Here is a 14,294-nt window from a genome sequence, read left to right as displayed (position 1 = left end):
GGAAAGAGAGAAAATTTCCGCTCTGCTTGGTTTTGGAGATAAAAATCTCTCAGTATCCTCAATACTATCAGCCCAACCAGATTAATTCGCACTGCTTTTTTTTTTTTTTTACTTTATTACCTTTGACATATAAAAATTACATATATTTAAGGTGTGCAACTTGATGTTTTGATATATGTATACACTGTGAAAAGATCATCCCAATCAAGCTAAATAATTTAACCATCACCTCTACAGTCACCTCTGTGTGTGTGTATAGTGTGTGTGTGTGTGTTTGTGTGTGTGTGTGTTAAGATTTAACTTAAGATCTATCCTCTCAGCAAATTTCAAGTATACAATACAGTATTGGTAACTGTCACCATGCTATATACATTAGATCCCAGAACTCACTCATCTTGCATAACTGAAGCCTTGTACCCTTTTAATGCTAAATGTGCTCCTAAAATATATTTCACTAAATATCCTTTCTGCAAATGCCTTTTTCTTAAAATCTGAACACTAAAATACCTTCTGAATTCTTTTTAAGAAATTATAAGAATAGTGAGAGGCCCACGCACTGTGATGAAGAGTGGCCCCCACTTGCCACAACTAGAGATAGCCCTTGCTCAGAAATGAAGACCCAAAGCAGCAAAAATAAATTAATTAATTAATAAAAAAAAAAAGAAATTATAAGAAAATTATTTTAAGGTATTATGAGGAATCAAAGATCATAATATTGCTTAGTTGGTAAACTGTTGTTAATGACAGTCAAATAAGATATCAAGGACTTCCCTGGTGGCACAGTGGTTAAGAACCTGCCTGCCAATGCAGGGGACACGTGGTCAAGCCCTGGTCCAGGAAGATCCCACATGCCACAGAGCAACTACGCCCGTGCGTCACAACTACTGAGCCTGCACTCTACAGCCCATGAGCCACAACTACTGAAGCCCACACACCTAGAGCCCGTGCTCCACAACAAGAAGCCACCACAATGAGAAACCAGTGTGCTGCAACTAGAGAAAGCCCATGCACAGCAACAAAAAGACCCAATGCAGCCAAAAATAAAATTAAAAAAAACAACAACAACTAACGTTAAAAAATCAATGACAGGGCTTTCCTGGTGGCACAGTGGTTGAGAATCTGCCTGCCAATGGAGGGGACGCGGGTTCGAGCCCTGGTCTGGGAAGATCCCACATGCCGCGGAGCAACTAGGCCCGTGCGCCACAACTACTGAGCCTGCGCGTCTGGAGCCTGTGCTCCGCAACAAGAGAGGCCGCAATAGTGAGAGGCCCATGCACCGCGATGAAGAGTGGCCCCCACTTGCCACAACTAGAGAAAGCCCTCGCACAGAAACGAAGACCCAACACAGCCAAAAATAAATAAATAAACAAATGTGGGTTTAAAAAAAAAAAAAAAATCAATGACACCTTAAAAAAAAAATCAAAGACCTGTGAATAACTGTGTAAAAGCAAAGATATCCAAAAGAACTGTCTTTTTTTTTTTAAATCTATTAAGATAGCAATTTGTAGTGGAGCAAGTACAGAATGATGGGTTTTCAGAATAAAACCACATTCTAATGTAAAACTTAGGTATAAAAGTTTCTCCCACCATGAGCTTACTTTCATAAATATTATGATATGAGGAAATGGCAACAAGCTGTCAAGTTAATACAACCAATTTTTTCCAATTAATTTATATCTCAGGCACATATTCATGTTTTTTACTATAAGCATCTGCCTCATTTAAATTAAGTAACTATTTTCAATATCCCTACTTACTCTTTGCCAAATTTGTTTTAAAATAACTTATTAAAACTTGAATAAAACCATAAACTTGGAGATTTTGCACACACAAATTTATTTATTCTACCAGTTAAACACTGATTCTCAAGGGAGAAGATGGTGTGAAAACAAAGCAAAGCTTTATCCCATTGCTTTTTTTTAACCTTATTTTTTTTAAGCCAGACTATTTTCCTTGCATTTCAAAGGAATTAAAGGAGGACTTGAGACTTAAAAGAGCAGGGTTTTTTTTAAACGTTTGAAACACTTGGCTGAAAGATCTGAAGACTTTACTTTTATATTTTTCATTAATAACATTTTCTTTAAGGACTATTACTACACTGCCTTGAAAACAATCTCTAGTTTCTTACATTTCAAATCAAACTTCATTTTTAAAAACCGTCAGGTTCTAACTTCTAAAACTTGCCCTTTCCTCTCTTCCTTCCTTCCTCTCTTTTTTTTAAACAAACCCATATATAAGGCTTAGTATATGCCACACACTGTCAATTCATTTATTCTTACCAGAACCCTCTGAGGTAAGTACTACCATCATTCCCATTTCACAGATGGGGAAACTGAGGCACAGATGGTAAAGTAACTTGTTTAAGGTTCCAAAAGTTATAAATGGCAGAGTCAGGATTCAAACCTAGAGCCTATGCCAAAGTGAAGTCATATTTGTAAAAAGTTTCCAGTGTTTCTGATTTTTCAGCACTACTTAAAAATTTTCAGCAATAAAAGCAATCTGTTTTGTTAGTTTTCCATAAACTACCAGGTTTAAGAAGTAGGAGGCAGAGAGAGGAAAGGGGCTCTATCGACTGTGTTTATCAAATCAGTGGTGGGAAAAAAGTAACATGAGTAGGAAAGAATAATAATAGAGGTAGATGATAACACATTCAGTTTAGGACAAAATTATCTGGAGGTGCCTGAAGAAGATGCAAGCAGAGGTGGCTGGTAAGCAGGGAGATATGTCAATCTAAATCTGAAGGCAAGAGGTCTGCGCTGGAGCTACAGTTAAAACTGGAGGGCTCCAAAGGGCTCACCTGGGCGGGGGGTGGGGTGGGGGTGGTGAGCAGGATTCATGCAATAAAGGGAGGAAGACAGCCTGCTTTCAAGGTGTCACGAATGAGGCAAGATGGAGAGAGAAAACAGGACAAAGCAGGTTCAGGGCAACAGATGCATTTGGGATTTAACACAGGGCTCACAGAAGCAGAAGCAGTGACACGGGAAGTTTAGAGGGGTCAGAACGTCTCCTCGCTGAGAATGTGTGATCCTCACCCGCAAGGCGAGCCTGTGCACTTGTGTTCTTTGCATGTGGCAGAGTGATCAAATATCTGGCCAAAATATAATATGCCACCTTTTTTTTTTTTTTTTAATATAATGAAGTCTAAACCTATGAAACGGAACACAGGCTAAGGCTTTTATATTTCATGAAAACATTTTAAAATGCATCAATATAAAGGATTATCAGGAGGCTATTTTTAATATTTACACGCCCAAGAAGGTTTCAATCACTTTAGAAATATACACTTATAGATATTTACTATTATGAGACATTCAGCATTCAAGTACATTCAGCATTCAACTTGAGGTTAATTTAAAGTGTATTTGAGCACCTTCTGTGGGCCAAGTGAGATGCGTGCAAGAAGGTCTTGGAGGGAGGGAGCTCATTCCTGTGTTTCCGTGCCTACCTGTGCCAGGCACATGTGACATCCGCCAAGCTTACTCTGAAGTAGGGCACGTTCATCCTGCCATTTTGACACCACTCATGTCAACCAGAGAATCTCGTAAGGATTTTCTGGTAGGTGAACTGTAAGCTCACCTTTGGAGAAAAACTGGGATTTTGGCAGAAAGTTAAGGAAAGAGGACTGGGTACCCAGGACCAAGAGAACTTAGGCAAGAACATTTGGCTACATCAATTTCGAACCATACTGTGTGCCTCTATAGTGTTTTATCTACTATCCACCAGACATTTATAAAAGAATCGCCTTTCTTTCATGTCTTTTTTCACTTAAAATGTATTTAATAGGTAATACAAGTATATGACAAGCTTTTTTTCAAAAGTTACAGAAAGGGAGATAGTGAAAAGGCTACCTCCTAACCAACTGTCATCTCCAGAGATGGCCTTCCTCAGATACCCTATGTAACTGCATTTCTTTTAAACTATTTTATTTTATGTTTTTCCTTAGGATGTTGCCTGGTCCTAATCTTTTAAACTATTTTAAACTTTAGATTTTCTTCTAATTCTGATTGGCACTTCCACAACTAAACTTAACTAAACACCTGTAACATGGTATGATTCTGTTTGTCACATCCCCAATATGTGCACCAAGGACATGAGTACTCTATAATCGAGGCTGAAGTTCAAGGTACAGACAGGAATACAGATTTAAAAGAAAAAGCCTAGATCTTACCTGTCAGGTAACATGATTTTATTTCCTTTTTATAAGATAAGAATTTTCCTCTTTATTCTGCCAAAGTTTGGCTGAGTCAAACAATTACCTAATGAATGTCTATTAAAAAAGACACACACACACATTAGGACCCTGCCTACCTGCAGGTCCTTTATAATCCAGGAGCTTAAAAGAGGAAGCCAAAGTTTACTACAGCTAGCTTACATATTAATAGAGTATGGGTTAAGTTCTATTGTTAGGATTGTGGTCTCCAAAATGGGGTCATGCACCCCAAGGCAGAGTATAAGGCAATCATTTAGGGTGTAGTAAAAATTAGAACTTGCTTACAATTACTTGTTACTTCTCCCTTTCAAAATTTATACTGTGGGATGCTTTCTCATATACATAGTAAGCTAATATACTGGTACATGCACAAAATTTATAAAAACATACATGGGATATGTATACTCAAATATTTTGCTAATGACTGTACATAATCAAAAAGGTTTTGAGAATTAAACAGCTCAGTATATGAGGTGTTCATTTTTAAAATAAACATTTTACTGAGTTTCTAAAGTATATGAAGTGCTGGGACTTCCCTTGTGGTCCAGTGGTTAGGACTCCGCACTTTCACCGCCGAGGGCCTGGGTTTGATTCCTGCTCAGGGAACTAAGATCCCGCAAGCTGCATGGCGCGGCCAAAATAAAATAAAATAAAGGTTCTCTTAAAAAAAAAAAAAAAGTATGCCAAGTGCTAATTTGCGTAGAATAGACGGAAAAAACAAACTGTAAAAGGGAAAGATCAATGCTGAGCTAGGCTGTAGATTTTTAGAAGGAAAAGTTGGAAGCTTATTTTTTGATATGTGGTTCTTTTCAACCATGTTACTGCTGTAAGAGTTACTAAAAATGAAGTCTGTGTACCATGGTTGAGGAGATGGGCTCTGAACTCAGACTGTCAGGTTCAAATCCTGACTCTACCACTTACTCTGGGGAGAGCTGAATGATATGTATAAATAGCCTTATTCAGCGTCTGGCACTTAAGCAGCCAAAAAAGTTAACAATCATTAAATAAAAAGAATATCATTTAACAAACATTAGCTTTCTATAGCAACTGAAATGAAACAGCTGAGTCATGTATTAATTCAGAACCTTTCGGAAAGATGCTTTTTTGAGTCTAACTAAAATGTATTTAAACGAATGGAAGCTTTTTCCTTCTTTTTTATCCAAAAAAATAAATAAATAAATTCCCCTCAATATCACTCGCATGAACTATTTTGTCTTGGAATAGCTAATGTAAATTAAACAGTGTCAGTCCCCAGCCAAACGGATACCGGAATCACTGCATTCAGTGTATCTTCTTGGCTTCACTTTTATGTAGAACATGTGTTTATATTTTGACCTTTTGCCTTTCTGTAAAACACAGAAACATTTTTTAAACAGTAGCAACTGGAATGATGGTTTTTTTATTTTAGTTTCCAAACATATTAAGCTACACATGGCAGAGCCTATTGCTGAAACATTTATAAATGTTACACCAACTGTGTTTATATTTCTGATTTTTTTTGGATTGTTTTGTTTTCATGTAAGCCATGACCTGAAAATTTTAGCTCAAATTCTTTCCACAAAATAATTACATAATGGAACAGTCTGAGTCATTTTGAATTTCCGAAACACAAAAACTCACTCCCATAAAATAAAGATAATGATCAGTATCACAGTGAGGTTTTTACATGGGGTTTTGGGACCGACCCAACCACAACCAAACGGCAAGGATAAGGCGGAAGGACAATAAGAACAGGACCAAGAACACGATGACAATAACTCATCCACCTCAGAAAAGTCACTGCACTCTTTTTTCTTTTCCATTGTCTCTTCTTAAGCAATTGATACAAAAATAAAACCTAATACTAGATGTCACCTCAGTGAAAAAAATCAAAGAGAAAAAAAAATTGGTAATTCTGAAGGCAAAAGAACAAAAGTACTTCTCTTTAGCCTAGACTTTTAGACCTTATCTATCACCCTGATGGAAGACAGAAAGGATTCGTAGTATGTAAGTTAATATAAACAGCACACAAATTGTGATAATTCTATGAACAAAAAGACCAAAGCAGACTAAATCTGGGCAAGGAACTCTCTGGCTTTCAGCTGCTCCATCTGTTAAGCGAAACAGACAACATATTCTATCTATGAGACAATCTCTGACAAAAGAATTGTTTCTTAAGAAGTCTAGAGATAGAAAACTTAAGAGAATAATTATTTCTTTTTTCTTAAAAAGAAAAAAAAGGAAGGAGTTGGCTCTCTATAAATATGTCTGCACTGAGTGAATGAGCACAGCATCCTACCTCTCAACTTACACACATTCCTCCTCCTCATGGGCTAACCCAGGTCTCGGCCCCTTTACTCTGTGACTCCTGATACTGCTAAGGCAGACCCCAAGCTCAGTCATTCAATCACATTCGCTGAACCCCTCTCCCCCATCAACCCCAACCTCCACTGCAGGCCTTCTCTATTGCTACTACTCTCATTAAGTGGCTTTTTTAATGGATCACAAATAAACTCCTCCTTGACAATTTCAAAGGTCTCTTGTTAGTACAGCTGAAAAAGAAACACATTTGTTTTCTGACACTGCTATGAACAAAACCTTGACAGCTGGAAATTTACTGGAATCCATGGAGTGAGATTTGCAACAATAAATAACCATTAAATATTTACTCTGTCCCACCCAGATACAGTACATCACTTTATGTGCGACCTCAAATGGAAAGCTTACTTACATGTCTTCAAATGGAAAGCTTATAATGCTCTTACATTAAATAATAGCTAAAGAGTTTGATTTTTAAGATACGAAAGTATCCAGTGCTTCAATTTTTGTTTAGGTATTTTCATTCTCTGCCATCCCTTCAGAAAAGGTGTAAGTTACTCAAAGAACCCTTCACAAGTTCCAACTAATTTTACTCCTCTCTTCCGCCTTCTCTCTCTCTTCCCATCCCTCCATCCCTCCCCTCCCTCCCTTTTCCCAAAGTTTAAAGTAATAGATGGATAAGAGTTTGAGAAATGACACTCTTTCAAAATCCTTTGATTTCCCAATTTCAATTCCTAAAGCAATCCATTTAATACTACTATTAAAATGAATAATGTTCTTAACTGTTCTTCTTTGAAAAATCACAATTACCATCTATAACTCAAAATATTTTTAAAATCTTCTCTAACGTTACTGTTTTAAGCTCATAAATAAAATAATGGCTTCAACATTTTAGCCATTGTCATGAAGGATGTAATCCACTTCAGGAGGATTTAAAACTACAAATATAAATTTGTAATAGCCGAAGACCACAAAGTCTCATTAATTACAAAATCCTGGTGTGCTTAGCTACAAATTATCAGCTGAAAGGATGTTGGTTTTATTACTATGCAACATAACTTCACATTAAATCCTAAGAGGAACTACCCAGTAAGCTCCTTTCCTACTTCATCTTTCTATAAAGTGCAAACATTAGATTCATCTCCACCAAGCACAATGAAATTGCTACTCAGAAAGAACACATTTCTGGAATACTTCTTATAAATGAGATCATTTGTTTAACAGGTAATCAGCGCTTGCTGGGTGCGTTATCAGTAAGGACCTTGCCAATATTACTCCATTTATCCTCGCTAACAACTTCACCAGGCAGGCACTGTTACTATGATAACATGTCAACATGTCTCACACAGCGCCTCATACATAAAAGAAGATAGATGTTGTGTGAATTTAAAGTTAACCCCCCAAAACTGACTTCCATGAATGTTTTTCAAACCGATTAAATGGATTTAAGAGTTTCGTAATATATTAAAAAGATATTTTAACTTTCAGTCCACTGCATAAGTACCACCACTAGAATAAATGTCTTTCTTTAGTCATATGTTGACAGCTACATGAAATAGGAGGCAAGAGCTAAGGATTGGCTGCTTTGTCCCACAACAGTCTCTAATAGCCATCGAGAGAGCAAGTTCTTAAATAAGGGCCCATAGAAGTGAGCCTAAAAAATTGGCCAAAGCAACACTCCTTTAAAGCTATGATTATTACTCTCTACAGTTTCGTGCTGTCAGTTAGGCCATGAATGCAACATACAGATCAACCTATTTTTTGCCTCCCAGTATGAACAAGCTTAAGAACGTTTTCACAGCAGATTCTTGGAAAGTCAATCTATTACCCCGACTGCTTTGTCATCTCATTTTTGGAAGACCACATACGCCATTTCAGACAGATGAATTTCTGACTTTTATTCTTCAGGTTACAATGAAGCTTAGTTCTTCTAATTCTGTATATAACAGAGATGAAGAATATTTGCTCAGAATCCTCTAAGAAAAATTTTCAGACACATGAATGTTACTCTTAACTCTCTTTCAACCACTTCCTCTCATGATAAATACCTTTGTTCCGTTAATCTCCCACCATAAGCTCCAACTTTCCAATATTTTGCATAATTTTCAGGATCTCTGGTAAAGTCTCCACAATCCCCTTAAACTGTAAAAATGCAAAGGTAGATAAAGTTCTCCAAAAACATTTGACGTAAATCAGTTAAGAGGATTAAGTCACAGATTTTACATGCTAAATTTCTATTTATATACCTTTGACATGCTTGCTTATAAGCTATGGTTCTATATTTTTGCCTTGTGTATCCACTTTGAACTCCAGATCTCTGCCTTCCATAATACAGAACATTAGGTCTTCCATATTTTATACTAGTTTATTTTTCTTCCAGTTTGATTGCTCTTCATATGTCCATATGTAATTTGTTACTGACTACTTGTCAACTGAGAATTTTATTTACTTCATTTTATAATTTCAGCCATTTCACTGAAGAAGTAATTGAGCAACACAAGATCTCACAATGATGCCTGTATTAATTACCACAGATTCCACTCCAAATTGGTACTGATTCCAACTCTTTGGCTTACTGTAACCCTCCTAACAAATTCCAAGCCTGGGGACACTGCCCTTGCAGAAGAGACATGTGATGTTATGTTCGCTTTCTGTAGGATGGGGAAGAGGGGGGCAGAGACTCCATTATAGTTTTTTTCCCCCAGAAAGGGGGGAAAATGCCATTCTAACACCTAACGGTTGCCCTTTTAACAAGAATTGACAGCAAACTGAAAGTAAACATTATAAGTGATAAAATTAGAAAAGAATACAAGGGGAATTGGAAATCAATCAGCAGAGGAAGGAATCCTTTGGAAAGGTAGGAGAGAAGTCAAGACCACCTTCACCCATCTGACTTTTGGCCTAGGGCCATCAGTGGCCATGGTCCCAAACCCTGGTTCACTTGCTTGATTCAACCACCATACTATGAGTTCAAGGTCATATGCTTGATCCCTCTATGTGAGTCAATGGGCACCAGCTTCACGGTCAAAAACTTGCCTTTTTGCCCAACCTCTCACAAATACCATCGACAAATACATTGTGCTAAGGGATTCATGAGAGTGGGTATGCATCAATCAAAGCAAATTTATCACCATTACTGGAAAAATAACCAGGAAAACCTGACCTGTGAGTCAGCCCATCAAACAAATTCCATTAAGAAAGAAACCTCTGATGGTCGTGGGTCAGAGAGATGTGAGTAAGAAACCAGGCTCTGCTGCTTACTAGTCCTATGTGTGACCTTGGACAAGTTAATTTTTCTGAGCCTTAAAGATAAAACACATTAAGGACCTCAAGTAGAGCTTGACATACAAGGGACGCTCAAGTGATGCCAGCCCCACCCCCTTCCAGAGATAAAATCTGGAACTTAAGAGCACAGGGATGGAGCCAGGCCCACAGGTGTTCCAATCTCTGCAGCACACTAGCTGTGAAACATTGGGCAAGTGACAGTCTGTCTCATCTTTCTTAAAAAGCCGGGTTAATGAATTAAAACATTCAGATAGTGCCTAGCACACAGTGAATGTCAATAAATGGCAGCTATTTTTAAACTGTTAATAAGAGAAAGCGATATTATAATCACCATTATCTGTTGACCAATATGTCTCAAAGTGTGGTCAGGGAACTGTAGATATCAGAACGAGCTGGGATGTCTGCAAAAAAAAAAAAAAGAAACCCGATGTCCACCCCAACCTATTCAAACAAGCTCTCCAAGAATAGTACCCGGTAATGTTCATTTCTGAATCAAACATCCTTGAGATGTATACAAAGTTTAAGAATGACTGATCCACTTGGTCTTGTGCTAGTACCCGGTAATGTTCATTTCTGAATCAAACATCCTTGAGATGTATACAAAGTTTAAGAATGACTGATCCACTTGGTCTTGTGCTATGTCTCAGTAAATTAAGACTTGTCTTCTAGTACTTTACTCTTCTTTAGTACTTACTTTTCTAATCCTTTACTATGACAGGAGGATTACCCAGTATCGGTATTTTTTATATTCTAGCACTTTTTTAGACCTAGACATTAAACTGATAGGCTCATTCCTATTGTTTCCCCCCTCCCCGCCCCGCAATGGCATTATTTTGACTTTTTCTTCCCCTCTGACCGAGGGTTGGCAAACTATGGCCTTGGTCTGTGGCCAGTTTTGTACAGCCTTAACCTCCAGAAGGGATATGTGTTTAAAGGGCGGTTAAAAAAAAAAGAAGAGGAATATGCGATGGAGACCATACATTGCTCACAAAGCCTAAAATATTTACTTTCTGGCCCTTTACCAACAGTTTGCCAACCCTTGGTAGTCTAAAATTCTCTTTAAACTGGGGGTCTCACAATTTACTTTAAAAAAATTAAGAGAGAACTGATTAGAATCGAAAATACTCTAAACAGATATTTTTTACTACACCTAGAAAAGGGAAGTACCATCACCAAAGTTTCTGTTATACGTATATGCATATGTGTGCACTGGAAAATGATCAAATTGGTTGCAGTGAGAACAGTCTTTGGCGGGTAGGAACGGGGAATAAATAGGGCAATTGGTTAACAAATATTTAGTAAAACTCACACTGAGTAATTTTTACAATAAAGGTGCTTTGGAGACCATAAAACCATATAAAATGATCCCTACCACTCTGAACTTAACGGCTTATTTCATTGCAAAACAAAACTCGAATCTGTTCTGTGTATAATCTACCTTGTTGTAAAGAGAAAACAGAATCATAAATGCAAAGTACTTCAAAAACATTATACAAAATATTTTACTTATACTAACAATATATTGTACTGAACGAATATACGTTCTTTATCAGGTCCCTTAGCCTGCTTTTCTCCAATCTGGGAAACTAGTCCTTTTTTTTTTCTTTGTGTGTGTCCATGTGCATGTGAATGTACTCGTGTGTACATGTGTGTCTCAGGAGCATAAAAGAAGTATATATTAGATGTCTCTACCCCTTCTGTGTCATTCATCATTGGCTTCTCCTGCCCATCTGTTTAAAATATGTACTCTTTTATCCTTTTCTCATTTCTAATAAGAAAAGTATTCGATTAAATTCTTGTGCAAAATGAACAATGAAGACTATGATTATCCTACCCCTGAAAACACTAAAAAGTCCAAAATTAAAATTTTTAAAGTAACAATCTTCCCTTTATCTTCAGAGAGCACTAATTTCCAGTGCTTTTTATGACCGCTTCAGACAAGCTAAAAATACCTTAATTTTACAACACTTTTCAACAATTTTGCAAAGAAAAGAAACAGCATCCTAGGAACATATATAAGGAAATGACACTTTAAAATGGTTTCATTATATGGAATGCACTGCGACACACAAACCACAAGAAGTGTAAATAAATAAAAGCTGGTGCGATGCTGAATGCATGGCTGCCTTACACCACAAAGAAAAAGCACTTGCACATTTGCACACCCGGGTATTTTAGCTTGGGATGCCACAAAGATGGGATTTAGGCACGTTGTGTAAATACAGAAGGCTGTTAATGTGTAAGTGTGTCTGCGTGTGTCAGAGAAAGAGGGTTATAAGCAGAAGAGGTAGGACCTGCCAGGAGCAATTATTTGAGAAAATCCCTTTTTCTTTCCCATTCATTCTTACTAGCTTCAGTATCTGGCACAGTCCTTACAATTACTCACTGGCTTTTCATTCTAGAGACAACCGACAAGCTTTCAGAACTTCCTACAGTGTTTTTCACACACTTTTTTTTTTTTTAAGGCACCAAATCATTCAATATTTGTTTCAAATAAAAAGCAAACCATTAGCCCGTTTCCTCATTCCAAACACCCCACGGACTGCAGGCTAAACGGGATCCTTTGTTGTGTGTCCCAAAATAGTACAACGCGGTATTGCTAAATTGGAAAATAATAGATGACTGTTTCCAAGAATGCCAAAGCTATCACCATAAATTTTGTTCTGCCCCGTGGGTCCAATTTCATGCTCCTTTTAGTGAATCTGCCGTCCTAACAACAGTAAAGCCAATCCGAATTGAACACCCCTCGCCTTTTCGCTTTGGACACTCCATTAATAAATATAAAGGCTGAAAGAGGATGCCAAGTGGGCCAGCTTCATTTATGCACAGTGACATCCGTCAAGGGAAATTTCTCCAACCCCAGTGAAAGTTGTTTCTCAGATGCCCACCCCAAACTCTGCCTCCGAGCCCAGGACGAGAGGGGGCGGGTGGGCAGAGAAGCCTCACCTTTGGGCTCCCCACCTCCAGAGGAGAGGACGAGGGGGAGGGCACAACGAGAGCGCGGAGTAGGAAGGTGGGCGAGCGGGAGAGACAGAAATGGATGCTGAGTGGGTGGGCGCGAAGGGAAGGTAGGGAAGCTGGGGAAGGCAGGGAGAGGTGGCTGAGCCGAGCTGCGGGATCGAAGGGCCGAGGGGGAGCGGCGGGGGTGGGAGGAGGCGCGCGGGGGTCGGGTCCTTACCGTTGAACGCCCCTGCGTCTGCGGCCTCCTCCTCGCCGTTCTCCGAGCCGCTGTGCATGGGCTCCTCGGCGAAGTTGACCCCCCTACTGGGGGTACCGCCCCCGCCGGCGGCGCCCGCGTCCCCCCAGGTCCTGCCCTCATGGCCGAAGCGCGCGGCGCCTTTTCGCTCGTTCTCCTCCTGCAGGCGCGTGAAGTGCTGCAGCGCGAACTCCAGCAGGTCCGCGGGCTGGTGCCTCAGCACCTCCACCGTGAAGCCCTGCAGCAGCTCCGTCAGTCCCGCCGGAATCTCGATGCTCATCCTGCCTCCCCTGCCAAAGGGCGCCGGGGGCGCCGCCCTCGCCCCCTCCCCGGACCGGCCTCGGGCCCCGCGGCCGCCGAGCGAGCGGAGACGACGCTGGCTGCGCTACCCGCTGCGAACGCGGCGCACTGGGCCCCGGAGGCCCGGCTGGCCCGGCCCGCGGCTCCCGTCGCGCGGCTGCTCCGTGCGGCTGCGGCGGCTGAACGAGTACGGCCTCGGGAGAGCTGGAAGCATCTCCAGCTCCTCCCGCTCCCACCGCGGCCGCTCCTCTCCCCTTCCTGGGCCGCCCCGCCCCCGCCCCGCCGCGGAGCGCGGGAGGGGGCGCCAGCGCGCCCCACGTGACCCCAGGAAACCATAGCAACCTCTGCCTGCGGGCGCCGGGTGCCTGGACAGCTGAGGGGCTGAAAACGCAGGCGGGCGCCGGCTGGCTGGCTGGGCGCGCTGCGAGGGGCGCGGTCCGGGGCCATCCCCCGGGTCATCCCCGGGCCCAGGCGCGCCTGGCCGTCTACCTGTCCGCACGCCCCGGAGCGGGCGGGCCACTCGGCAGAATTCCCACGCGTCATTCACCAACGGAGTCCACGCAGAGCTGGCGCCACTCGATTTGCCCTGAAACTTCGGCCTCCACCTCGGTAGCGGCATTTTATTTTCCTCCGAGAATCTAGTTGGATTTATAAGTGTGGGTGATGTCTTTTGTTTAAAGTCGTATAGCGGTACTGGTTATCTTTTGGACAAAGAAATAATGCCCCATCTTTGTGACACCTTTTTTTTTCTTTCGCCACATTTTATCCAGTCTTTCTCCATCCATCCTGTTTTATTGTTTTGCTTCACTGATACTATCCCATTGTCCACTTTATGCAGTTACTACTTGTTAAGACAAATGTGCCATTTATTGTTAGGCACTTAAAGTTAGTCGATGCCCTTCAAACAGGATGGTGCAGCAATTTGAATAAACTGTCAGTGTCAGGACAGATGGCCCTCAAGCAAAAAAACCTTTGCCTGATTAAACTGTTACTGTTTATTTTTTA

At 40.5% G+C, this 14,294-nt stretch overlaps 1 protein-coding gene across 1 annotated transcript in view; it reads right to left on the bottom strand.

Annotated features, from left to right (window-relative positions):
- PRKAR2B (protein kinase cAMP-dependent type II regulatory subunit beta) overlaps positions 1-13,272 on the bottom strand; it is a 113,287-nt gene extending 100,015 nt beyond the window's left edge. The window contains exon 1 of the mRNA XM_007453338.1: positions 12,972-13,272. Within this exon, the coding sequence (XP_007453400.1) occupies positions 12,972-13,269 (298 nt within the window). The 5' untranslated portion in view covers positions 13,270-13,272. The remainder of the gene's footprint in view (positions 1-12,971) is intronic.
- Between the last annotated feature and the right edge of the window lie 1,022 nt (positions 13,273-14,294).

The sequence above is a fragment of the Lipotes vexillifer genome, unplaced genomic scaffold (assembly GCF_000442215.2).
Source record: "Lipotes vexillifer unplaced genomic scaffold, Lipotes_vexillifer_v1.1 scaffold192, whole genome shotgun sequence".
NCBI lineage: Eukaryota > Metazoa > Chordata > Mammalia > Artiodactyla > Lipotidae > Lipotes > Lipotes vexillifer.
The sequence above is the reverse complement of the archived record's forward strand: the minus strand, read 5'-3'. Positions and strand labels throughout refer to the sequence as shown.